Here is a 26864-nt window from a genome sequence, read left to right on the forward strand (position 1 = left end):
CTCTCTCTCTCCCTCACTCTCTCTTTCTCTCCCTCTCTCTCCTTCTCTCCCTCCCTCTCTCGCTTACACACATAAACACACACACACACACACACACACAAACACACACAGCATGTCTGAATCTCACAGCCCCCGTGCAAAAAATAATAATGCAATAACCTTGCAAAAGATTCTGAGGATAAGTCATGGACTCCAATACCCAACACAGGACTTTCCCTCCTGTAAATAAAAGAAAACGGAGCAGAAAACCTAATCCGGTATCGGCACCTCACTTTATTGTTCAGGAAATGGTTCCTTTTGTTTTTTAATAATTATATATATATAATTTTCTATTTTTATATATATATAATAGAGGCCCATCCAGAGAATTGCCACGCGCAGGTGAGTAACTGCCACAGTCCTTGCGCTGAAGCCTCTCAAATATCATTGGCAACGTTTCTTGGTGTCGATATTCCAGTTCGCGTTGTTGTAAGGGGCTTTGGCAAAGCAGAAGGCTGCTTCGACGTCACAATCACACACAAAACGTAGACACTTCTTTTTGATATCTGGAGGGAAGAAGGAAATGGTGAACCTTGGGGGAGGCATGACCAAAACCAACGCTGCACTATTGCGAGATGCAGCCCTGTGTCTTTTCAATACCCGTTGTGAAGTTGCGCGCCTAGACGAAAAGGGATAGAGCTTGCATTGTGCTCTCCTGACGACGCCCCTGTAGGAAGGTAGCACCCACCCCTCTCCTAGAAAATTGAAATATCCTAGGAAATATTTAAAAGGCAGACTATTTCCCCTAAAAAGAGTAGAAACTCAGAAGCAGAAACTCACCCCCACCTTTGTTAATGGGTGGGCCATTAAGGCCTGGGCCAGAATATTTTACATAACAAAGACCTCCTCCAGCTAGATCTATAATAGGAATTGCCCAAAGCCCTTTTCATGACATCATCATCCAGCAAAGGCTCAACCAAGCCTGGGACTCAGGACAGCCTACAGAGTTGCTCCTGCATGGCCCTGTCTTGGAAAGACGGGTTGGTTGGGGTTTGTGATATTTACTTCTGCAGTAGGGTCCATTTTCGCCACAGTAGTAATCATACGCCGACATCTTGGGGGAGCATCCTTTTTTTTCGGCATCACCATAGCAGTCGTCATGTATTTTGCAGCACCTGGCCAAAAGCAGGAAGAGTTAGAGCTGCCTCTCCAGGTGTGAGAAGTTGGTGGGAGGGGTTCACTGGTGCTCTCTGAGCTGGGTTGTTTTCTTACAAACGTTTCATGACCCAACTAGGCAATATAATCAGTGCTAGGGAGGTGGGGGGATTGTGGAAGAGGGCAGAAGAAGGAGGTGGAGGAGGTGGGGAGGGTCCTGTGGGGTCCTTGGTGCTCTCTGAACTTGGTTATTTTCTTGCAGATGTTTCGTGACCCAACTAGATAACATCATTATTGCTAGGATGGTAGAGGGGTTGTGGAAGAGGGGGAGGAGGAGAAGAAGAAGAAGGAGGAGGAGGAGGAGGAGGAGGAGGAGGAGGAGGAGGAGGAGGAGGAGGAGGAGGAGGAGGAGGAGGAGGAGGAAGGTTGTGGGGTCCTGGGTGCTCTCTGAGCTTCATTATAAATCTTCCTTAACAGAACCTTACTTATCCAAAAGTACTATTCTTCCTCTCTCTCCACCCCTTATACATCTCTGATCTCTGCCCTTTCTTTATTTTTCTTTATTTATTTTTATTGTTTATTTTATTTATTTTTATTTGCCCTCTCTTATCTGACTCTCCCCTAGATAGCATCTCTTCACCACGTCTGCCAAGGTCTTTCCCATGTACCATTTCATCCAAGCGATTCTCTTGCCCTTGCAAACTGTCAAAGGACGATAGAGGATCCGTTATACTACAGGTGACATGGTAACAGTCTTCCGATATTGGAGGGGCTGCCACAGAGAGGAGGGGGTTCAACCTGTTCCCCAAAAGCCCCTGAAGGCGGGACAAGAAGCAACGGAGGGAAACTGATCATGGGGAGAAGCAACCTGGAATTAAGGAGGAACTTCCAAACAGTGAGATCAATTAACTGGCCTCCAGGCGTTGTGGGTGCTGCAACATTGGAGGTTTGAAGAAGAGATTAGACAACCATTTGTCTGAAATGGTTTAGGCTTTCCTGCCAGAACAGGGGGATGGACTAGACGACCTCCAAGGCCCCTTCCAAGTCTAGTATTGTGTTTTATTATTCCGTCCTTCTTTCTATGATCCCTTCAAGCCCAAAGGGAGTCTGGAACGTTAGAGGATCTCCTGCCACTTGCAGGAGGGGATGGACTAGAAGACCCCTGAGGTCTCTTCCAACCCTAGGATTCTAGGTTCTGTGATCCCCAGGTGAGGCCTTACCTATCCAACTCATCTACCGGTGTCCCGCTACCTCCTGCGCCGCAGTAGCAACCGTAGTCCATATAATGCCAAGTAGCTCGACTGCCATGGTTGGCACATTGAATCAAGTAGCTGAATTGTACGAGGTTGAGAGGCTGCGGAGGAATGCTGGCGGCTCCTAAGAGGGAGACACAAACTGCACCACACCACAAGAAGATCAGCATTAGCGTTTCCCAAATATCCAGAAGCCAAATCCAGTCCCCTGCTAAGTGACGGTTGGGTGAAGCATCATCTCCTTTTCAGGACTTCGTAAGGCCTTGCGGGGTGGAGTCTGGGCAACTGAATGGAGCTGGCAGAATGTTTACTGACCGGATGCCCTTCCTGTCACCAGCACGGAGTTTTGTTCAGTAGATATATTCTCATTGTGCCGAGAGAGAGGCAAATATCTGCCTCTACCTAGGATTGAACACACAGACTCCCGATTGTGAGGTGAGAGCTCTACCTCTAGGCTACCGCACTGCTCTGGGTGAATCTTCCCTCTTTTTGGAGGATCGAGGCATCTGTCTCCTAGGCCGGTACATGCGCACCAGACCGCGGCTTGCCGTTTGCCCCCTTCCCAGCCGGCTTCCGACTGGTGAAGTCAACAGGAGAAGCTGGGTTCATGGAAGGACTTTGTGGTTCCTTTTTCACAACTGCACTAACAAGCCCAAAACAAGCTTGTAAAATCGGACACCAGTCATTTCGCGTATTCGCTTTGCTTAGCGATGGAAATTCTGGTCCCCGATAGTTGTTGTAAATTGAGGAGTTTCCGTACAGTGTACAGGGAATGGATGGTTGGACTGGATGACCTCCAAGGCCCCTTCCAACTCTATTGTTCTGTGATGCTATGACATGGGTTGAGTTTGTACAACACGGATCTCTCAGCTTATAAAAGGGAGATGTTGGTTGAGTGAAGGAGCATCTGTTTTCCCATCTCTCATCACTCTTTCTCTCCTTTCTCTCTTTATTTCTCTCCCTCTCTTTCTCTCATCACTCTTTATCTCCTCTTTCTCCTCTCTCTCTCCCTCTCTTTCACAAATCACTTTCTCTCCTCTTTCTCTTTATCTCCTCTCTCTTTCTCTCCCCCTCTTTCTCTCATCACTCTTTCCCTCCTCTTTCTCTTTATCTCCTCTTTCTCTCCCTCTCTTTCTCTCATCACTCTTTCTCTCCTTTCTCTTTATCTCCTCTCTCTCCATTCTCTCTTTCTCTCTCTCCCTCTTTCTCTCATCACTCTTTCTCTCCTCTGTCTCTCTCTCCCTCTGTGTCTTTCTCTCATCACTCTTTCTCTCCTTTCTCTCTTTATTTCTCTCCCTCTCTTTCTCTCATCACTCTTATCTCCTCTCTCTTCTCTCCTCTCTCTCTCTCCCTCTTTCTCTCATCACCTTCCCTCTCTTTCTCTTTATCTCCTCTTTCTCTCCTCTCTTTCTCTCATCACTCTTTCTCTCCTTTCTCTTTATCTCTCTCTCTCCATCTCTTTTCTCTCTCCCTCTTTTCTCTCATCACTCTTTTCTCCTTCTCTTCTCTCTCTCTCTTGTCTTCTCTCATCACTCTTTCTCTCTTTCTCTCTTTTTTCTCTCCCTCTTTCTCTCATCATCTTTCTCTCATCACTCTTTCTCTCCTCTTTCTTTTCTCCCTCTTTCTCTCCCTCTCTTTCTCTCATCCTCTTTCTCTCATCACTCTTTCTCTCCTTTCTCTTTCTCTCCTCTCTCTTTCTCTCCCCCTCTTTCCCTCATCACTCTTTATCTCCTCTCTCTCCTCTCTCTCTTTCTCTCTCTCCCTCTTTCTCTCATCACTCTTTCTCTCCTCTCTGTCTCGCTCTCTCTGTGTGTCTTTCTCTCATCACTCTTTCTCTCCTTTCTCTCTTTATTTCTCTCCTTCTCTTTCTCTCATCACTCTTTCTCTCATCACTCTTTCTCTCCTCTTTCTTTTTTTCTCCCCTCTTTCTCTCCCCTCTTTCTCTCAACACTCTTTATCTCCTCTCTCTCCTCTCTCTCTTTCTCTCTCACTCTTTCCCTCAGAACTCTTTCTCACCTTTCTCTTCTTTCTCTCTTTATCTCTCTCACTCTCTTTCTCTCATCACTCTTTATCTGCTCTTTCTCCTCTCTCTCTCCCTCTCTTTCACAAAACACTTTCTCTCCTCTTTCTCTTTATCTCCTCTCTCTTTCTCTCCCCCTCTTTCTCTCATCACTCTTTCTCTCCTCTCTTTCTCTCCTCTCTTTCTCTCCCTCTCTTTCTCTCATCACTCTTTATCTCCTCTATTTCTCTCCTCACTTTCTGTCTCACTCTTTCTCTTTCTCTGTCTCTTTGTCTCTCTCTCACACACACATACACAGTTCTCAACTGAACCTACAATGAACCAGCTTGCTTTTTTGCCCTCCTGCTCACCTGTATTCTACGAACTCCTTTATCCTCGCAAGAGTAAAGAAACAATTCACGCAGGTGTTTCACACAACCTCTGGAAACCACTCAGCAAGCGAAGCCTGCCGTATCCCTGAATGGATTCTTTGGATCTACTGGGTCTGGAAAATCTCCACTTACCTGCCAACAGGACCAGAAGGTGAGCAGGATACATTTTGTCAGTGGTGAAGCTGCAAGCAAGATGAATTTCGATACCTGGCGAGTTCAGCCTTTTATAGCAGTGGTTCCCAAACTTTTTCAGTCCTCCGCCCCCTTGGTGCTATAATCCCATCCTCGGTGCCCCCCACCGAGGGGTGGGATTCAAATCTCTTAACAACTGTTTCTGTGGGAGTGGCCTAATTTGTGGGCGTGGCTTGGTGGTCATGCGTGCGATGTTTCAGATGCGCAATAAGGACTGACTGAGCAGGAAAATGGAGCAGCGTGTGGAGAGGAGCAGGGCCAGCCAGGGGCCCATTTTACCAGTTCTCCAAACTACTGGGAACGGGAATGAACTGGTAGAATCCCACTCCTGAATTGTTCCCTGCGAGGGGCCCACCTCCAGCGCCCCCCTTGCCTCTTAGCCCTCCCTGCTGGCCCCCTTGCCTCTTAGTGCCCCCCTAAGGCATCCCACTGCCCCCCAGGGGGCGGTACCACCCACATGGGGAACCACTGTTTTATAGCCTTGCCGTTACCTTGGCCCCAGCTAAGATGGGAGATAAGAGATGGATGGTTTTATTGGCCTATCAGCACTCCGTCCAGGAGGGAGATAAAGCCAGAGCTGTTTGCTTGCAAGAATCCGCCACTTTTCTTCAAGAGTTGGAAGAAGATGTTCTGTTTTTTTGTGAAGAAACGGAAATCTGCTCTGATTTAAAACTGGGATGGTCACTGACTTCCTTTCCAGGCAATGTGCAATTCCAATTCCCATCAGCCTGTATTGGAGGAATCACTGAAGGTGCAGGTTGCAGGTTTTCTGCCTCCGGATTCGATGTTTTGGAAATGTCCTCTGAATAGAACAAAACATCTTGAAACGCAAAACTCAAAATTTTTATCTCTTTTCTCTCTTTATCTCTCTCCCCCTCTTTCTTTCATCACTCTTTCTCTTTATCTCCTCTCTCTCTCTTTCTCTCCTCCTCTTTCTCTCATGACTCTTTCTCCTCTTTCTCATCTCACTCTTTCTCTCCCTCCCTCACTTTTTCTTATCACTCTTTCTCTCTTCACTCTTTCTCTCAACTTTCTAGAGTGTCTGAAATGGTATCTCCCTCCTTGAGCTGGGGATTGGACTAAAAGACCTCCAGGGTCCCTTTCAACACTCTGTTAATCTGTTCTGTGGGATATGATTTGCATCCAAAGCACAAAGAGCAGACCTGCCTTTTGGGCTTCCCCCCTCCCTCTTGCTCAGAGGTGCAACGTGGCTCCCAATCAGGGCTACCAATGGTGCACAGAACTTTCCTTTGTTTAGCATCTTCCCCGTCCGCCAAGAGAGGTTCAGGATCCTGTTGAGTGAGAATCGACATCCGGGTTGTTGTTTTCTTTAGAATCTTCTTTTAAGCTCCTTGGATTGGAAAACACTGCAGGGTTGAGAGCCAGAGAACTGGTAGCTTGGTTGGCATTTGGCAATGATCCAGTTGGGCAAGAGCTCTTAGTGGTGTCCCTAGAAGAGGAAACAGAGCTTCCTGAGTGTTCCGAAGAAATCCAAGATATTCCCTATTTAAAACAATTTAAGGGGGAAAATTAAAGAGGGGCAGAGCATAAACCAGAGTTTGCGAGAGTCAAGGAGAGAACCAAGTCCTCTTAGAAGACGAGGCATGATCAGACAAGGATTAGATTGTTATCAATCAAGACTTTAATTTGAGAATTAGGGGCACACACAGAATCTTGGAAATTGCAGTAGGGACCTCCTGTTTTATTAAATCTAAGGGAGAGGAAGAGAAGGATGGTGGTGGAGGAGGGAGGAAAGGGGGGAGGGAGGAAAGAAGGCAGAAAGAAGAGAGGAGAAAGGAGGAGGAGAGAAGAAGAAGAAGAAGAAGAAGAAGAAGAAGAAGAAGAAGAAGAAGAAGAAGAAGAAGAAGAAGAAGAAGAAGAAGAAGAAGAAGAAGAAGAAGAGGAGGAGGAGGAGGAGGAGGAGGAGGAGGAGGAGGAGGAGGAGGAGGAGGAGGAGGAGGAGGAGGAGGAGGAGGAGGAGGAGGAGGAGGAGGAGGAGAAGAAGAAGAAGAAGAAGAAGAAGAAGAAGAAGAAGAAGAAGAAGAAGAAGAAGAAGAAGAAGAAGAAGAAGAAGAAGAAGAAGAAGAAGAGAAGAAGAAGCCACGCCCATCCACTCACATGGCCATGCCCACCTGGCCATGCCCACAGAACCAGTTGAATCCCACCCCTGCCCCTACACTCCAAGCTAGTTAACCTAGGAGTTATTTCAGGTTGTTGCGTGTATCAGTCTAAGTCTGAAATCTCAGCCAGCCAAGGATCTCAAAAATATTCTCCTCTTACGCTTCCCAAATGGACTGTAGAGCCTGGGAATGGATCCAGGATGCCTGAAGGTCAGCTGGCATTTGGGATGGCCTGAGACATTGGAAAAAAATTGGGGTTCGGGTGTCCTGAGCCAGAGATCCCGATCTGGATATTTTCTCTTGGGAACACGCTAGGTGGATTCCCCCACCAAGATTCTAATCTGGTGGCCATGAGTCTTTTTGAAAGCGTGTGCATAATTACGGTGGTGACTTTGCTGGCTTCTTCTCCCAAATCTGGTGGGCTTGGAGTAGGCCAAGAGTGGATCTTTTTCAGGAAAGGAGAGGCAGTTTGGCCTCCGGGCAGGAGGAGCTGTGTGAGAGAAACTTTCCATCCTCTTGGCCCACAGCTCCTCCGGAGAGGAATTGTGACATCGAGAAACAAAGAACCAATTGCGTTGTTTCCAAGAGGGGCCTCCAACAATGCATCAAATGGCTGCATCCAGCCGGATCCCTGGCGGATCCCTGGCTCATTGCACGCCTGCCCTCCTACCTACAAATCCACTGCTACACCTGGGTGCAGCCATAGATACCAGGTCATGCGAATCTTCAATAAATCACTTCAATAAATCTTCAATAAAATATATACAGACCCCTCACATCTTGGACACAATCTGTTTCCACTCCTACCCTCAAAACGATGCTATACCAGAATTACCACACACAAGGGGAGTTTTTCCCCCAATGCCATCACTCTGCTAAACAAATAATTCCCTCAACACTGTCCAACTATTTATTTATTTATTTGTTTATTTTTATTTTTATTTGTCAATCGCTTTCAAGATAATAGGTATAAGTATATACATCGTTATGAACACATGAAATGGGTACATATATGAAAATTAAAAGAAACAATAGGACAGGGACGGTGGGCATGTTGGTGTGCACCCCCTACAGACCTCTTAGGAAAGGGGTGAGGTCAATAGTAGACAATCTAAGGTTAAAGTTTTTGGGGTTTGGGGAAGAAACCACAGAGTCAGGTAGAGTATTCCAGGCATTGACCCCTCTGTTGCTGAAGTTGTATTTCCTGCAATCAAGTTTGGTGCAGTTAACTTTGAGTTTGTATCTCTTGTGTTGTTATGGTTGAAGCTGAAGTATTCATTGACAAGTAAGTCATTGCAATGTATGATTTTATATACCATACTTAGATCAAACCAAAGACAGCATTATTCAAGGTTTTCTAGGTCTAGAATTTCAAGTCTGGTGGCATAAGGTATTCTACAATGAGTAGAGGAGTGGATAACTCTTCTTGTGAAATATTTCTGGACTTTCTCAACTGATCTCAGCTAATATCAGATACGTAATGTGGGTTCCAGCTGATGAGCTGTATTCGAGTATTGGTCTAGCAAATGTTTTGTATGCTCTAGTTAGTAGTGTGATATTACCAGAGAAAAAGCTACGTAGGATTAGGTTAACAACTCTTCATGCCTTTTTGGCTATGTAGTTATAGTGGGCTCTAGCACTTAGATCATTAGAGGTGAGTATTCCAAGGTCCTTTACCGAGCTTGGGTCATCAACAAGATCTTGACTATTCAGCTTGTATTTTATTTTCTGATTTTTTTTTGCCAATATGTAAGACAGAGCATTTATTTGTTGAGATTTGAAGTTGCCATTTGTTTGACTATTCTGATACATAGTCAAGATGTTTTTGAAGGGTAGCAGCATTGTCTGTGGTATTGAACAGCTTTACATCATCAGCAAAAAGAACGCAGTTGCTCTTAAGGTGATCACAGAGGTCATTTATGTAGAATATGAAGAGAGTTGGTCCTAGAACACTGCCTTGGGGGACACCACTATTGACAGGTACAGATTTTGATAGGACACTCCCAATTTTGACCATTTGTTGTCTGTTTGACAGGAATGCTTATATCCAGTTATGTATGTGTCCAGAGATACCATAAGATTTTAGTTTTAGGAGTAGTTTGTTGTGTCCCACTGAATCAAAGGCTTTACAGAAGTCTATGTAGATTGCGTCTATTGCTTTGCCCTGATCAAGTTGTGTAGTCCATATGTTTTTGCAGTGTAAGAGTTGCAGATTACAGGATAGTTTTTTTCTGAAACCAAATTGTTTATTAGAGAGTAGGTTGTTTGTCTCTAAGTGGAGGATAATGGATTGGTTAATAATTGATTCCATGACTTTACAGGTGACGCAGCATAAGGAGATTGGTCTGTAATTTTCAACTAGGCTGGGGTCTCCCTTTTTGAAGATTTTGGGTGTTGGATTTTTAGTGATTTGAATTAAAATTAATTGGGTAGTTGTTTAAAAGTGCTTAAAATGGCAGTACTCCTTGAGGAATTAAAAATGGAACTTAAAAAATGAAGGAAGAGTCGCAGGAGGGAGGAGGATCCTTTGGCTTCATATTTCAATTCTTAGAAATGAAGATTTTGAACTATGAAAAACAACAAGAAATGCTTGAAGAACAAGAAGGGCTGGATAAAGAAGAAGCCATCTTTAATGACCAAACAATCCAATGTGGGGTAAAATAGAAAAAGGGAGCAAAGGAAGTTAAAAATTCAAGATCCACACCACAAGCCAGGCAAACACCTGGGCACAAACAGATCCCCCCTGATACCTCCAGCTCAAACACATCCCAACCAGGCACCCAGATGAAACCCAGCTTCCTAACTAATGATAGCCGTCCATTTACCCGAGCCAAGCTGCACTAAAGGCCTCCAATAAAGTAACACAATGCTGCCAGCCAATCAAGATACAAAAAGAGCCAAAAAACAGACAGAAGATATCAGAGACACCCATCAAGCAGAACACAGCAAACTCCAAGACCAATAAACACAGACCAAGACTCCCAACCAATCAGGATGAAGAAAAAACCATTCTGGCACAGCAATAGGCTGCCCCAAATTTAAATCTGAAACCACTGTAAAAGTCTGACTCACAGACGGACACAATACAGAAGCCTGATGATGGCAGATGAGATTCTGCTGAAACGTTGCTACAACTTTAAAAGCACCACTACTATGACGTGGGAAAATACCCGAACAAAGCTGAAGGCTATATATATATATATATATACACATACACATATATACATACATACATACATACATACATACATATATATATATAGATATAGATATAGATATAGATATATATATATATCCATCCCACGTCATTGTAGTCATTATATATATATAGGTCTAGGTGTGTTCGGGTCTTTTCCCGTAAGAGTACCTTGGGTCTTTTCCCGTAAGAGTACCTTTCCCGTAAGAGTACCTTTCCCGTAAGAGTACCTTAAGAGTACCTTGGCGACATTTCAGCGAGGTCCCACTCACCATCCTCAGGCTGGTGCTTTCGGCTTCGTGCCAGTGCAAGCAGTGTGTGATCGGAGCTGCCGTCTCTCTATAAATACTGGTGGTGGGGGCTGGTGTGCTGGGCTAGTTGGCTGCGCTGCTGCCTCTTGATTGGTTGATGGAGTTGATGTTGGTATAATGGGTTGTGTGATGGCCTTGTGAGTTTTGTTATGGAGATATCCTGGATCTTGTGCTGTAATCTCCTGGGTCATTTGTTTTGTAGTGATCTTTTTCCCATTAGCCTCTCGGGTTTTAACGGCTTGGGTAATGGGTTGTGTGATGGGCTTGCGAGTTCTTTTGTTGTGGTATCCTGGGTCCTGCATTGTAATCTCCTGGGTCATTTGTGTTTTGATCTCTTTTGCATTAGCCTCCTGTGTAGTAATGGGTGATGGCTTGGGTAATGAGTTGTGTGATGACCTTGTGAGACTTATTGCTGTGGTATCCTTGGTCTTGTGCTGTGATATCCTGGGTGATTTGCTGTGTTGCAACTTCTTGAGTTCTTGTGGTGTAATTTCCTGAGTTTTCTGATGTGATATCCTGAGCGGGTGGCTGTGATGTAGCATTCTGGGTTTTAGTCTGGCTTCGAGTTTGGGGTCTGTGTCTGTGTTCTTGGCATGTGTCAGCTTGTTTGGTTTTGGGGTTGGGGGGTGCGACAGCTGGTGAGGCAGCCGTGGTCTGTTTTCTGGATGGTGGTTGTCCTTCGTTTATAGGATGTGCTTGGGCCTGGGTTGGATGAGGGGGATTGACGGTGGTGTCCCGTGTTGTTTTGGGTCTGGTGTTGGTTTTCATGGCTGGGACTCGTTTGTTGGTGAGGGTTAGCTTCCAGATGTCTTGTAGGCGGGAGGTATCATCCCGTCTATTCATGTTATGGGGGTGTTTCTCTATCTCGATGGCTTCCCTGGTTATTCTCTTGCTGGAGTGTTCAGCGTTGGATATTAATTTGGTTCCTTCGAAATTAATTTCATGTCCTGTGGCTTTAAGGTGCTGGAAGAGGGAGGAAATATTTTATTCTCTTCTGACTATGTTTTTGTGTTCTGCGATGCGTGCATTTATTCTCCAGTTGGTTTGTCCGATGTATTTGGCTGGGCAATTGTTGTAAGTAAGAAGGGTGCTAGGTGGAGAATGAGCTGCAGGTAGCACTTCAAGGCAAATCCCCTGCTTGGGTTCTCTGGGATGCTGTCTGTGGACTGAGAAAGGAACAGGAGGAATGTTAGGACATCTAAAGAGGGGAGAGGATTTTGTTGGTAGCTTGTCCAAGAATGGAAGCCTTGTTCAGAGAACCCAGGAGGGGAGATTCCAATCTTTCTTGAACTTAATAATGAATAATTTTCTCCTTCTTCTTCTTCTTCTCCTCCTCCTCCTCCTCCTCCCCTCCTCCTCCTCCTCCCCACCCCTCCTCCTTTTCTTCTCCTTTTCCTCCTCCTCCATTCTTCTTCTTCTCCTCCTTTTCCTCCTCCTCCATCTTCCTTCTCTTCTTCTACTTCTCCTTCCCCTCGCCCTCCTCCTCCTTTTCTTCTCATTCTCCTCCTCCTCCATCCTCCTTCTTCTTGTTCTTCTTCTTCTTCTCCTCCACCTTCTCCATCTTCCTTCTCTTCTCCTTCTCCTTCTCCTCCTCCTCTCTTCTTCTTCTTCTCCTTCTCCTTCTCCATCTTCCTTCTCTCTTCTTCTCTCTCCTCCTCCTCCTCCTCCTCCTCCTCTCTCCTCCTCCTCCTCTTCTCCTCCTCCTCCCTCCTCCTCCTCCTCCTCCTCCTCCTCCTCCTCCCTCCTCCTCCTCTCCTCTTCTTCTTCTTCTTCTTCTTCTTCTTCTTCTTCTTCTTCTTCTTCTTCTTCTTCTTCTTCTTCTTCTTCTTCTTCTTCTTCTTCTTCTTCTTCTTCTTCTTCCTCCTTTCTCCTCCTCTTCTTCTTCTTGCCTTTTTTTCTTCCTCCCTCCCTTCTCTTCCTTCTCCACCACTATCTTTCTCTTCCTCTCCCTTATATTTAATAAAACAGGAGGTCCCTACTGTGGTTTTCAAGATTCTGTGTCTGCCCCTAATTCTCAAATTAAAGTCTTGATTGATATCAATCTAATCCTTGTCTGATCATGCCTCATCTTCTAAGAGGACTTGACTCTCTCCTTGACTCTCACCAACTCTGGTTTATGCTCTTCCCCTCTTTAATTTTCTCCCTTAAATAATTTTATTTTTATTTTTTTCAATAAACTTTATTAGATTTACAATTAAAATATACAAACATCACACACATAGGTTGGGAGGGAGGGAAAAACAAAAAAGAAAGGGGAATACAGTTAAATGATATTTATCTGCAAATAATCTTTAGTGCGAATATCTAATTACTACTATCCTCACTGTCCCTCATTTACAGTTGATTATTATTATTATCTATGATCTATCTTCGGTCCATCCACTCATACCAACAATTCCACCTGCTATAGTGCTCTGATTCATCCTTATTTTTTTGTGCTAAAGTTCATTTATCCATTTCAGCACAATTTGATATTTTCTGAATAATCATTTCCTCTGATGGAATATAGGGTTGTTTCCAGCATTGTGCAAAAGCTAATCTAGCTGCCGTCAGTATATGCAGTATTATATATTTAACTTTTTTTGGGGGGGGGGGCGGGAATTGTCTATTGAGGATCCCTAATAGGAAGAATTCTGGTTTAAGTTCAGTCTGCTCAAACGTGATTTCCTCTATCCATTTCTTAATTCTCATCCAGTATTTTGGATTTCTGTACAAGACCACCACATGTGGTAAAATGTTCCTTCTTTCTTTTTACACTTCCAGCAATTAGGGCTCATGGTAGGAGACATCTTCACCAACCTAAAGGGAGTAGATGCCATCTGTAGAACATTTTATAGGCGTTTTCTTTATACGATGCCGATTTTGTCATTTTGTTGTTTCTGTTCCAAATCTTCTCCCATTCTGCCTATATTCCTACTCCAAGCTATCATATTACCTTTAACCACTTCTTCCTCTAATTCTATTTCTAATAGATATTTGTAAAATTTGGTTATGTTTTTTCTATCAGAGCCTAATAAAATTTTGTCTAATTGTTGTGATTCATTATAGATTCCAAAATCTTTCTCTATATCTATTCTGGACTTGGAGATATGCCCATCAGTCCATTCGTAACCTTTGTTCCTGGAAGTCTTGCCATAATTTCAAATTTCCTTGTGTATCCAATAAATCTTTATACTTTAACATCTTATTACTGTCCAAACTATTCAGGTAGATCATCGCCTCCATTGTTGAGAGCCAGATAGTGACCTTTAAATAATACTTTTTTCCCTTATTTTATTCCAGCTGGCCAATAGGGAGTCTCTAATTAAATGTCTATGAAAATATTTTTGCTTGGTTTTCCCCATATGCCATAGAAAGGTGTGCCACACCCTCTTAAATCGTTTTAAATAGGGAATATCTTGGATTTCTTCAGAACACTCAGGAAGCTCTGTTTCCTCTTCTAGGGACACCACTAAGAGCTCTTGCCCAACTGGATCATAGCCAAATGCCAACCAAGCTACCAGTTCTCCGGCTCTCAACCCTGCAGTGTTTGCCAACCCAAGGAGCTTAAAAGAAGATTCTAAAGGAAACAACAACCCGGATGTCGATTCTCACTTAACAGGATCCTGAACCTCTCTTGGCAGACAGGGAAGATGCTAAAGATCTATGTGCTTTGGATACAAATCACATCCCACAGAATAGAATAACAGAGAGTTGGAAGGGACCTTGGAGGTCTTATAGCCCAACCCTCTCCTCAAGCAGGGAGATACCGTTCCAGACACTCCAGAAAGAGGAGAGAAAGAGTGATGAGAGAAAGAGAGGGAAAGAAAGAGAGAGGAGAGAAAGAGAAAGAGGAGAGAAAGAGTGATGAGAGAAAGGGAGAGGGAGAGAAAGAGAGAGAAGGAGGGAAAGGGGGAGGGAGGGAGAGAGAGAAAGAGAGGGAGGGTGGGAGGGAGGGAGAGAACAGGAAATACAGATGCTCCTTCACCCAACCAACTTCTCCCTTCAAAAGCTGAAAAATTTAGCTCCCTCGCTAGCTCCAGACGCTAGGATCTCCATGTTGTCCTCAACTTAGTGACCATCCAAAGTTACAACAGCACTGAAAAAAGGGACTTACAACCATTTTTCAGACTTCCGACCATTGCAGCATCCCTACGTGATTTATGTTCAGGTGCTTGGCAACTGACTCACTCTTATGACGGTTGCAGGGTCCCTGGGTCGCACCTTTTGCGACCTTCTGAGAAGCCAGATTCACTTAACAACAGTGTGACCTGCTTCACAACAGTGGCATCCAAAAAAAAGCTAATAAAGTGAGGCCAACTGGGTGTTGAACTAAACCGGAGCAAAACCACGCATTGAATTCTGGGAGTTGAAGTCCACAGATCTTGAAATCTCCAAGTTTGGTTGCCTCTCCTTTAGATGTTGGTGACCCGAAGAGAAGAGAAGATAACAGAGAGAATAGAGGATAGAATAGAATAGAAAATAGAATAGAGGATAGAGAATACAGAATACAGAATACAGAAGAGAGTGAATAGAGAAGAGAAGAGAAAACAGAATAGAGAATGGAGAATGGTGAATAGAGAGTACAGAATAGAGAAGAAAATAGAGAGAAGACAAGAGAGAAGAAAAAAAGGAGAGAGAGTACAACAGAGAATAGAAGAGAAGAGAGAAGAGAGTAGAGTAGAGTAGAGTAGAGTAGAGTAGAATAGTAGAGTAGAATAGAATAGAATAGAATAGAATAGAATAGAATAGAATAGAATAGAATAGAATAGAATAGAATAGAATTCTTTATTGGCCAAGTGTGATTGGACACACAAGGAATTTGTCTTAGTGCAAATGCTCTCATTATACACAAAAGAAAAGATACATTCGTCGAGAATCATCAGGTAAAACACTTCATAATAGTCACAGGGTACAATAAGCAATCAAGTATACTAGGAAACAGTCAAGATAGATTAAGGATACAAGCGACACAGTCATACAGTCACAAGTGGGAGGGGATGGGTGATAAGGAGTGATGAGAAGATTAATCGTAGTGCAGACTTTGTCAATAGTTGGACAGTGTCGAGGGAATTATTCGTTTAACAGAGTGATGGCATTCAGGGAAAAACTCCCCTTGTGTCTAATTGTTCTGGTGTGCAGTGCTCCATAGCATCGTTTTGAGGGTGGGAGTGGAAACAGATTGTGTCCAGGATGGGAGGGGTCTGTAGATATTTTCTTGAAGATTTATTGAAGTGATTTATTGAAGATTCGCATGACCTGGTATCTATGGCTGCACCCAGGTGTAGCAGTTGATTTGTAGGTAGGAGGGCAGGCGTGCAACGAGCCAGGGATCCGCCAGGGATCCGGCTGGATGCAGCCATTTGATGCATTGTTGGAGGCCCCTCTTGGAAACAACGCAATTGGTTCTTTGTTTCTCGATGTCACAATTCCTCTCCGGAGGAGCTGTGGGCCAAGAGGATGGAAAATTTCTCTCACACAGCTCCTCCTGCCCAGAGGCCAAACTGCCTCTCCTTTCCTGAAAAAGATCCACTCTTGGCCTACTCCAAGCCCACCAGATTTGGGAGAAGAAGCCAGCAAAGTCACCACCGTAATTATGCACACACTTTCAAAAAGACTCATGGCCACCAGATTAGAATCGTGATGGGGGAATCCACCGAGCGTGTTCCCAAGAGAAAATATCCAGATTGGGATCTCTGGCTCAGGACACCCCGAACCCCAATTTTTTTCCAATGTCTCAGGCCATCCCAAATGCCAGCTGACCTTCAGGCATGCTGGATCCATTCCCAGGCTCTACAGTCCATTTGGGAAGCGTAAGAGGAGAATATTTTTGAGATCCTTGGCTGGCTGAGATTTCAGACTTAGACTGATACACGCAACAACCTGAAATAACTCCTAGGTTAACTAGCTTGGAGTGTAGGGGCCGGGGTGGGATTCAAATTTTTTAACAACTGGTTCTGTGGGTGGGGCTAAGTGGGCATGGCCATGTGACTGGATGGGCGTGGCTTCTTCTTCTTCTTCTTCTTCTTCTTCTTCTTCTTCTTCTTCTTCTTCTTCTTCTTCTTCTTCTTCTTCTTCTTCTTCTTCTTCTTCTTCTTTCTTCTTCCTCCTCCTCCTCCTCCTCCTCCTCCTCCTCCTCCTCCTCCTCCTCCTCCTCCTCCTCCTCCTCCTCCTCCTCCTCCCTCCTCCTCCTTTTTCTTCTTCTGATTTTTGCAGCAAACCCCACCCCCCATTTTTTGCTTCCTGGACCTCAGGGTGAAGCAGTAAGACAGCGAGGGGCATCCCGGCACAGTTGATCATCAGAACCGCTGATCGTAGGGAGGGAAGAAAAAAAAAAAGAAATAACTAACAGAGTGACTGGGCAGGGGAGAATGCAGTCAGCTACGTCGGGCATGCGCGCGATGTTGCACATGCGCAATAAGGACTGACTAGGCGGGGAGGGGAGGGGTGGGTGGAGAGGGGCGGGGCCAGGGATATGCTTTGCCAGTTCTCCAAACTGCGCAGAATCGTAACAACCAGTTCTGTAGAACCGATCCGAACCGGTAGAATCCCATTACTATGTAGGGTGTGTGTGTGTGTGTGTGTGTGTGTGTGTCAACCCAGCTGTTGTTTTTAGTTTATGTTTGGGTGTTTTCGATGAAGCCAGGTAACCAGAAAAACTCTGTTACTGCTTACTTTAGTCATTATTATTATGAACAGTTATAATGAAACACGATCACTTTTAATGGAAAAATTATAATGAAACACAATCACTTTTAATGGACATTTTTGCATATAATCAACGTTTGCATAAGCTGCCTATATTTATTATGTATGATTATAAAAGGAAAACAAAACTAGGTGTGTGTTATTCCTTAATTTGTTTAATAAATGAAAAGCAAGTAATGCTGATTAATTGGGACTGAGAACACACGTTATACACCATTTTGTGATTAGTTGATATTCAGTACAGGGTAGATGTGAGGAAAACAACCACTGGATGATAATTCATAAAATTTGGATGGGGTGTAATCGACACACGCTTGTATTTCAGCTTTCAATATCTGTGGAGATTCTCAGTCATCCAGGTCACGGATGTCGCAAAAGTGCCCTTTTTTTCAAGAGGCAACTGGATTTTCTGGTTTTTCTTTGAAGACATTTCACTTCCCCTCCAAGAAGCTTCTTCAACTCTGATTGGATGATGGAGAATGGAAGGATTTATATTCCTTGCGGACAGCTGGTCATTTGCATTTAAATTTAGAGAGCCGTTGAGGCCACCTGGAGGTTACTTTGTATCCTCAGGCTCAAGCTTCTTCTGCTCTAACTGGATAGTGGGGAAGGGAAGGATTATGAAACCCTTCATAATGCAAGGAATAGAAACCTTTCATAATGCAAGGGATAGAAACCCTTCCATTTCTCACTGAAGCTGAAGTAGCTTCTGGATTGAGAAGCGAAATGTCTTCAAAGAAAAAACAAGAAAGTCCAGGTGCCTCCAAAAAAAGCACCTTTGGGTCTGCCGAAAGGACTGTGTTGTAGACAGGAGATTGTGTTCTGACCTCAGCTTCCCCAAAAAGCACTAAGCAGACCCTTTGTCCTGGCAAAACCCCTTTTATGAAACGAAGGTGAATTTCTTGCATTCACGTTCAGCCAAAGGCCTGGCAAACAGTCTTTCAAGGGTGCAATGAAGAGCCCAGACCTCATCTACCTTGGAGAGCTGCCAAGTAAATATTTCCAAACACAGTGCTGACAAGGAAGGTCTCAGCACAGAGATACACAGACAGATCTTCACACCTCTGCAAGGAATGAATTGCTTCCAGCAAAAGCCCCCTTTTGCTCCTCTTTTAATCCCTATGGGAAGAGCCATTCACCGTACACCTGTGATCTTAATCCCACGTCGATCCTGAGTTTTTAATTGTTCTTTTCTTTTGGCAGCTCTGCACATGCGCAGGCTGGGAACAGGGTCCAGCTGTTCTTCTGCCCCACTGATCTCCGACTCCCAAGGCAGCTGATGACTGCCAGCCCACCCTGTCTCCATCTCTGCCTCTGATGCAGAGCCCTCATCTGAGCCTTCCTCAGCCTCCAGGACTGGCCCAGGTTCCTCCCAAAACATCCCCATTGTCCTACTCTGCACTCACATCTTGTGAAGGCAAGCTGTTCCACTAGTTACTTCTCCTCACTGTTTACGAAGTTTCTCCTTAATCACAGATTTAAAATTAACAATATATAATTTTTAAAAAACAAATGCCCAACACAGGACTTTCCTTCCTGTAAATAAAAGAAAACGGAGCAGAAAACCTAAGTGAGGTGTCGGCACCTCACTTTATTGTTCTGGAAACGGTTCCTTTTGTTTTTTAAATATTTTATTTAAAATGTTTCTGCCGAAACGTTGCTACAACTTTAAAAGTATATACTTTTATCTATATACATTATATACTATAATGATGTGGGAAAATACCCAAAAAAAGCTGAATACTGTACGTACGTATGTATGTATGTATGTATGTATATAAAATGCACCGGTACAGCATCTGTCCCTTCTGTTCCACGGACAGGTGGGCAGGTGAGGCCCGTCCAGAGAATTGCCACGCACAGGTGAGTAACTGCCACAGTCCTTGCACTGAAGCCTCTCAAATATCATTGGCAACGTTTCTTGGTGTTGATATTGTAGTTCTTCTTGTTGTAAGGGGCTTTGGCAAAGCACTTGGCTGCTGCGGCATCACAATCACACACAGAACGTTCACATCCCGTTTTTGAATCTGGAGGGAAGAAGGAAATGGTGAACCTCGGGGGAGGCATGACCAAAACAAACGCTGCACTATTGCGAGACGCAGCCCTGTGTCTTTTCAATACTGGTTGTGAAGTTGCGCGCCTAGACGAAAAGGGATAGAACTTGCATTGTGCTCTCACGACGACACCCCTGTAGGAAGGTAGCACCCACCCCTCTCCTAGAAAATTGAAATATCCTAGGAAATACTTAAAAGGCAGAATATTTCCCCTAAAAAGAGTAGAAACTCAGAAGCAGAAACTCACCCCCACCTTTGTTAACGGGTGGGCCATTAAGGCCTGGGCCAGAACATTTTACATAACAAAGACCTCCTTCAGGTAGAGCTATAATAGGAATTGCCCAAAGCCCTTTTCATGACATCATCATCCAGCAAAGGCTCAACCAAGCCTGGGACACAGGACAGCCTACAGAGTTGCTCCTGCATGGCCCTGTCTTGGAAAGACGGGTTGGTTGGGGTTTGTGATACTTACTGCAGGTGGGTGTTTTTTCAATACATTTCCAACTATACAACGTCAACTTGGGGGAGCATCCTTTTTTTCCGGCTTCAGTATAGCAGTCGTCATGTGCTTTGCAGCACCTGGCCAAAAGCAGGAAGAGTTAGAGCTGCCTCTCCAGGTGTGAGAAGTTGGTGGGAGGGGTTCACTGATGCTCTCTGAGCTGGGTTGTTTTCTTACAAATGTTTCAGGACCCAACTAGGCAATATAATCAGTGCTAGGAAGGCGGGGGGATCGTGGAAGAGAGCAGAAGAAGGAGGTGGAGGAGGTGGGGAGGGTCCTGTGCGGTCCTTGGTGCTCTCTGAACTTGGTTATTTTCTTGCGGGTGTTTCGTGACCCATCAGTGCTAGGATGGAGGGGAGTTTGTGGAAAGAAGGAAGAGGTGGTGGTGGTGGTGGTGGTGGAGGAGGAGGAGGAGGAGGAGGAGGAAGATTGTGGGGTCCTTGGTGCTCTCTAAGCTTAGTTGTTTTCTTGCGGATGTTTCATGACCCAACTAGATAACAATCATTATTGCTAGGATGGTAGAAGGATTGTGGAAGGGGGAGAGGAGAAGGAGGAGGAGGAGGAGGAGGAGGAGGAGGAGGAGGAGGAGGTGGAGGAGGAGGAGGAGGAGGAGGAGGAGGAGGAGGAGGAGGAGGAGGAAGATTGTGGGGTCCTTGGTGCTCTCTGAGCTTCATTATAAATCTTCCTTAACAGAACCTTACTTATCCAAAAGTTCTATTCTTCCTCTCTATCCACCCCTTATAAATCTCTGATCTCTGCCCTTTCTTTATTTTTATTTTTTATTTTTTATTTATTTATTTTTATTTTTTATTTTATTTATTTTTATTTGCCCTCTCTCTTTTTTTTTTTTTTTAAATAAATTTTATTAAATTTACAATTAAAAACATATCGACATTACATACACAAAAGGGAAAAAAAGAAAAAAGAACATTCGGTTTTTATTTATTTATTTTTATTTTTTATTTTATTTATTTTTATTTGCCCTCTCTTATCTGACTCTTCCCTAGACAGCATCTCTTCACCACGTCTGCCAAGGTCTTTCCCATGTACCATTTCATCCAAGCGATTCTCTTGCACCTGCAAACTGTCAAAGGACGATAGAGGATCCGTTATACTACAGGTGACATGGTAACAGTCTTCCGATATTGGAGGGGCTGCCACAGAGAGGAGGGGGTTCAACCTGTTCCCCAAAAGCCCCTGAAGGCGGGACAAGAAGCAACGGAGGGAAACTGATCATGGGGAGCAGCAACCTGGAATTAAGGAGGAACTTCCAAACAGTGAGATCAATTAACTGGCCTCCAGGCGTTGTGGGTGCTGCAACATTGGAGGTTTGAAGAAGAGATTAGACAACCATTTGTCTGAAATGGTTTCGGGTTTCCTGCAAGAACAGGGGGATGGACTAGAAGACCTCCAAGGCCCCTTCCAACTCTAGTATTCTGTTTAATTATTCCGTCCTTCTTTCTATGATCCCTTCAAGCCCAAAGGGAGTCTGGAACGTTACAGGATCTCCTGCCACTTGCAGGAGGGGATGGACTAGAAGACCCCCGAGGTCTCTTCCAACCCTAGGATTCTAGGTTCTGTGATCCCCAGGTGAGGCCTTACCTATCCAACTCATCTACCGGTGTCCCGCTACCTCCTGCACCACAGTAGCAACCATAGTCCATATAATGCCAAGTAGCTCGACTGCCATGGTTGGCACATTGAATCATGTTGCCGAACTGATAGAGGTTGAGAGGCTGCGGAGGAATGCTGGCGGCTCCTAAGAGGGAGACACAAACTGCACCACACCACAAGAAGATCAGCATTAGCATTTCCCAAATATCCAGAAGCCAAATCCAGTTCCCTGCTAAGTGACGGTTGGGTGAAGCATCATCTCCTTTTCAGGACTCCGTAAGCCCTTGCGGCGTGGAGTCTGGGCAACTGAATGGAGCTGGCAGAATGTTTACTGGCCGGATGCCCTTCCTGTCCCCAGCACGGAGTTTTTTTCAGCAGATATATTCTCATTGTGCCGAGAGAGAGGGAAATATCTGCCTCTACCTAGGATTGAACACACAGACTCCCAATTGTGAGGTGAGAGCTCTACCTCTAGGCTACCGCACTGCTCTGGGTGAATCTTCCCTCTTTTTGGAGGATCGAGGCATCTGTCTCCTAGGCCGGTACATGCGCACCAGACCGCGGCTTGCCGTTTGCCCCCTTCCCAGCCGGCTTCCGACTGGTGAAGTCAACAGGAGAAGTTGGGTTCACGGAAGGACTTTGTGGTTCCTTTTTCACAACTGCACTAACAAGCCCAAAACAAGCTTGTAAAATCGGACACCAGTCATTTCGCGTATTCGCTTTGCTTAGCGATGGAAATTCTGGTCCCCGATAGTTGTTGTAAATTGAGGACTTTCCGTACAGTGCACAGGGAATGGATGGTTGGACTGGATGACCTCCAAGGCCCCTTCCAACTCTGTTGTTCTGTGATGCTATGACATGGGTTGAGTTTGTACAACACGGATCTCTCAGCTTATAAAAGGGAGATCTTGGTTGAGTGAAGGAGCATCTGTTTTCCCATCTCTCATCACTCTTTCTCTCCTTTCTCTCTTTATTTCTCTCCCTCTCTTTCTCTCATCACTCTTTATCTCCTCTTTCTCCTCTCTCTCTCCCTCTCTTTCACAAATCACTTTCTCTCCTCTTTCTCTTTATCTCCTCTCTCTTTCTCTCCCCCTCTTTCTCTCATCACTCTTTCCCTCCTCTTTCTCTTTATCTCCTCTTTCTCTCCCTCTCTTTCTCTCATCACTCTTTCTCTCATCACTCTTTCTCTCCTTTCTCTTTCTCCTCTCTCCCCACTCTCTCTTTTTCTCTCTCTCCCTCTTTCTCTCATCACTCTTTCTCTCATCACTCTTTCTCTCTCTCTCTCTCTCTCTCATCACTCTTTCTCTCCTTTCTCTCTTTATTTCTCTCCCTCTTTCTCTCATCACTCTTTCTCTCCTCTCTCTCTCTCTCTCTCATCATTCTTTCTCTCCTTTCTCTCTTTCTCTCTCTCCCTCTTTCTCTCATCACTCTTTCTCTCCTCTCTCTCTCTCTCTCTCATCACTCTTTCTCTCCTTTCTCTCTTTCTCTCTCTCCCTCTTTCTCTCATCACTCTTTCTCTCCTCTCTCTCTCTCTCTCTCATCACTCTTTCTCTCCCTCTCTTTCTCTCATCACTCTTTCTCTCATCACTCTTTCTCTCCTCTCTTTCTTTCTCTCCCTCTCTTTCTCTCCTCTCTTTCTCTCATCACTCTTTCTCTCATCACTCTTTCTCTCCTCTTTCTTTTTTTCTCCCCTCTCTTTCTCTCCTTCTCTTTCTCTCATCACTCTTTATCTCCTCTCTCTCCTCTCTCTCTTTCTTTCTCTCCTTCTTTCTCTCATCACTCTTTCTCTTCTCTCTGTCTCGCTCTCTCTGTGTGTCTTTTTCTCATCACTCTTTCTCTCCTTTCTCTCTTTATTTCTCTCCCTCTCTTTCTCTCATCACTCTTTCTCTCATCACTTTTTCTCTCCTCTTTCTTTTTTTTCTCTCCCTCTCTTTCTCTCCCCCTCTTTCTCTCATCACTCTTTATCTCCTCTCTCTCCTCTCTCTCTTTCTCTCTCACTCTTTCCCTCAGAACTCTTTCTCACCTTTCTCTTCTTTCTCTCTTTATCTCTCTCACTCTCTTTCTCTCATCACTCTTTATCTGCTCTTTCTCCTCTCTCTCTCCCTCTCTTTCACAAAACACTTTCTCTCCTCTTTCTCTTTATCTCCTCTCTCTTTCTCTCCCCTCTTTCTCTCATCACTCTTTCTCTCCTCTTTCTCTTTATCTCCTCTCTCTTTCTCTCCCTCTCTTTCTCTCATCACTCTTTATCTCCTCTATTTCTCTCCTCACTTTCTGTCTCACTCTTTCTCTTTCTCTGTCTCTTTGTCTCTCTCTCACACACACATACACAGTTCTCAACTGAACCTACAATGAACCAGCTTGCTTTTTGCCCTCCTGCTCACCTGTATTCTACGAACTCCTCTATCCTCGCAAGAGTAAAGAAACAATTCACGCAGGTGTTTCACACAACCTCTGGAAACCACTCAGCAAGCGAAGCCTGCCGTATCCCTGAATGGATTCTTTGGATCTACTGGGTCTGGAAAATCTCCACTTACCTGCCAACAGGACCAGAAGGTGAGCAGGATACATTTTGTCAGTGGTGAAGCTGCAAGCAAGATGAATTTCGATACCTGGCGAGTTCAGCCTTTTATAGCAGTGGTTCCCAAACTTTTTCAGTCCTCCGCCCCCTTGGTGCTATAATCCCATCCTCGGTGCCCCCCACCGAGGGGTGGGATTCAAATTTCTTAACAACTGTTTCTGTGGGAGTGGCCTAATTTGTGGGCGTGGCTTGGTGGTCATGCGTGCGATGTTGCAGGACTGACTGAGCAGGAAAATGGAGCAGCGTGTGGAGAGGAGCAGGGCCAGCCAGGGGCCCCTTTTACCAGTTCTCCAAACTATTGGGAATGATAATGAACCGGTAGAATCCCACCCCTGAATTGTTCCCTGCGAGGGGCCCACCTCCAGCGCCCCCCTTGCCTCTTAGCCCTCCCTGCTTGCCCCCTTGCCTCTTGGTGCCCCCCAAGGCATCCCACTGCCCCCCAGGGGGCGGTACCACCCACATGGGGAACCACTGTTTTATAGCCTTGCCGTTACCTTGGCCCCAGCTAAGATGGGAGATAAGAGATGGATGGTTTTTTCGCCCTTCAGCACTCCGTCCAGGAAGGAGATAAAACCAGAGCTGTTTGCTTGCAAGAATCCGCCAGTTTTCTTCAAGAGTTGGAAGAAGATGTTCTGTTTTTTTTTTTGTGAAGAAACGGAAATCTGCTCTGATTTAAAACTGGGATGGTCACTGACTTCCTTTCCAGGCAATGTGGAATTCCAATTCCCAAAAGCCTGTACTGGACGAATCACTGAAGGTGCAGGTTTTCTGCCTCCGGGTTCAATGTTTTGGAAATGTCCTCTGAATAGAACAAAACATCTTGAAACGCAAAACTCAAAACTTTTATCTCCTTTCTCTCTTCATCTCTCTCCCCCTCTTTCTCTCATCACTCTTTCTCTTTATCTACTCCCTCTCTCTTTCTCTCCTCTATCTCTTTCTCTCATCACTCTTTCTACTCTCCTCTCACTCTTTCTCTCTCTCCCCCTCTTTCTCTCATCACCCTTTCTCTTTATCTCCCCCCTCTCTCTTTCTCTCCTCCTCTTTCTCTCATCACTCTTTCTCTCCTCTATCTCTTTCTCTCATCACTCTTTCTCCTCTCCTCTATCTCTTTCTCTCTCTCCCTCCCTTTCTCTCATCACTCTTTCTCTCTTCACTTTTTCTCTCCTCTTTCTGGAGTGTCTGGAATGGTATCTCCCTGCTTGAGTTGGGGATTGGATTAGATGATCTCCAAGGTCCCTTCTGACGCTCTGTTAATCTGTTCTGTGGGATGTCAGTGCTGGCTGTGGGAGGTGCTACAAAATGAAGAAGAAGAAGAAGAAGAAGAAGAAGAAGAAGAAGAAGAAGAAGAAGAAGAAGAAGAAGAAGAAGAAGAAGAAGAAGAAGAAGAAGAAGAAGAAGAAGAAGAAGAAGAAGAAGAAGAAGAAGAAGCCATGCCCATCCAGTCACATGGCCATGCCCACCTAGCCATGCCCACAGAACCAGTTGTTAAAAAATTTGAATCCCACCCCTGCCCCTACACTCCAAGCTAGTTAAATTGGGGTTCGGGGTGTCCTGAGCCACAGATCCCGATCTGGATATTTTCTCTTGGGAACACGCTCGGTGGATTCCCCCACCAAGATTCTAATCTGGTGGCCATGAGTCTTTTTGAAAGCGTGTGCATAATTACGGTGGTGACTTTGCTGGCTTCTTCTCCCAAATCTGGTGGGCTTGGAGGAGGCCAAGAGTGGATCTTTTTCAGGAAAGGAGAGGCAGTTTGGCCTCTGGGCAGGAGGAGCTGTGTGAGAGAAACTTTCCATCCTCTTGGCCCACAGCTCCTCCGGAGAAGAATTGTGACATCGAGAAACAAAGAACCAATTGCGTTGTTTCCAAGAGGGGCCTCCAACAATGCATCAAATGGCTGCATCCAGCCGGATCCCTGGCGGATCCCTGGCTCGTTGCACGCCTGCCCTCCTACCTACAAATCAACTGCTACACCTGGGTGCAGCCATAGATACCAGGTCATGCGAATCTTCAATAAATCACTTCAATAAATCTTCAAGAAAATATCTACAGACCCCTCCCATCCTGGACACAATCTGTTTCCACTCCCACCCTCAAAACGATGCTATGGAGCACTGCACACCAGAACAATTAGACACAAGGGGAGTTTTTCCCTGAATGCCATCACTCTGCTAAACGAATAATTCCCTCGACACTGTCCAATTATTGACAAAGTCTGCACTACTATTAATCTTCTCATCACACTTTATCACTCATCCCCTCCCTTCCCTTCCTTTCTCCCCCAACCTATCCCTCTTTCCTTCTTTCCTTTCTTCCTTCCTTTCTCCTTCCTCACCTTTTTTTCTTTTCGCCTCCCTTTCTCCCTCCCTTCTCATCTTTTTTTTCTTCTTGTCTTCCTTCCTTCCCTCCCTCCCTCTTCAGCAGGCAAATTAAGTGGCTGGAGCTGAGAGGGGAAGGCAGCAAAGGATTGCAAGATTGCCTGGGAAACTGTCACAGAATGCTGAAAAAGAAGGTCATGTGATTGCAGACCCAGCCCCAGCAGTGATCGGCACACCAAAGCAGCCTCAACTTTGGATAAGATGTCTGGCAGACTCTCCTCAAAATGTCCTGACCTGTGTAGTAAACATTTTCATCCCATCCTCGCTTCCTCCAGGCAGCATTCCTTGTCTCCTCTCGAGATTGTAGATCTTTGTACGCTGCAAAGCGACCAAAAAACATCTAAATTAGAAAGTTACTTTCATGCAAATTGGACAGTAAGTGAATGGATGCTAGTACTACAGCTTGGGGGTTCAATCCACAGCTGAATTGGATAACTCAGCTAGCTTCCCTGTGTAC

General features: G+C 45.0%; 1 protein-coding gene and 1 long non-coding RNA gene across 4 annotated transcripts; both read right to left on the reverse strand.

Moving 5' to 3' along the window:
• Positions 1 to 258: 258 nt before the first annotated feature.
• Positions 259 to 24147, reverse strand: LOC113431665 (uncharacterized). Its single transcript, XM_087942828.1, has 8 exons — positions 23986 to 24147; positions 21440 to 21614; positions 19811 to 19917; positions 19193 to 19311; positions 4911 to 5046; positions 2355 to 2529; positions 1045 to 1154; positions 259 to 545 (listed from the first exon to the last, which is right to left on the reverse strand). Exons 1-8 carry the CDS (start codon positions 24017 to 24019, stop codon positions 424 to 426), a joined length of 978 nt encoding a protein of 325 aa, XP_087798954.1. The 5' UTR covers positions 24020 to 24147; the 3' UTR covers positions 259 to 423.
• On the reverse strand, positions 22678 to 23979 carry LOC148129588 (uncharacterized). Of its 3 annotated transcripts, XR_015745245.1 has the most exons (4): positions 23732 to 23979; positions 23566 to 23614; positions 22996 to 23049; positions 22678 to 22935 (listed from the first exon to the last, which is right to left on the reverse strand). It is a non-coding gene; the product is annotated as an uncharacterized LOC148129588 (long non-coding RNA). The 3 variants fall into 3 exon arrangements; XR_015745244.1 differs by having other exon boundaries at positions 22678 to 22901; positions 23566 to 23979; XR_015745243.1 differs by having other exon boundaries at positions 23566 to 23979.
• Positions 24148 to 26864: the final 2717 nt, after the last annotated feature.

This window comes from Notechis scutatus, chromosome 13, assembly GCF_049901735.1.
Source record: "Notechis scutatus isolate UNSWTSFEM ecotype Mainland chromosome 13, rNotScu1.2, whole genome shotgun sequence".
Classification (NCBI taxonomy): domain Eukaryota; kingdom Metazoa; phylum Chordata; class Lepidosauria; order Squamata; family Elapidae; genus Notechis; species Notechis scutatus.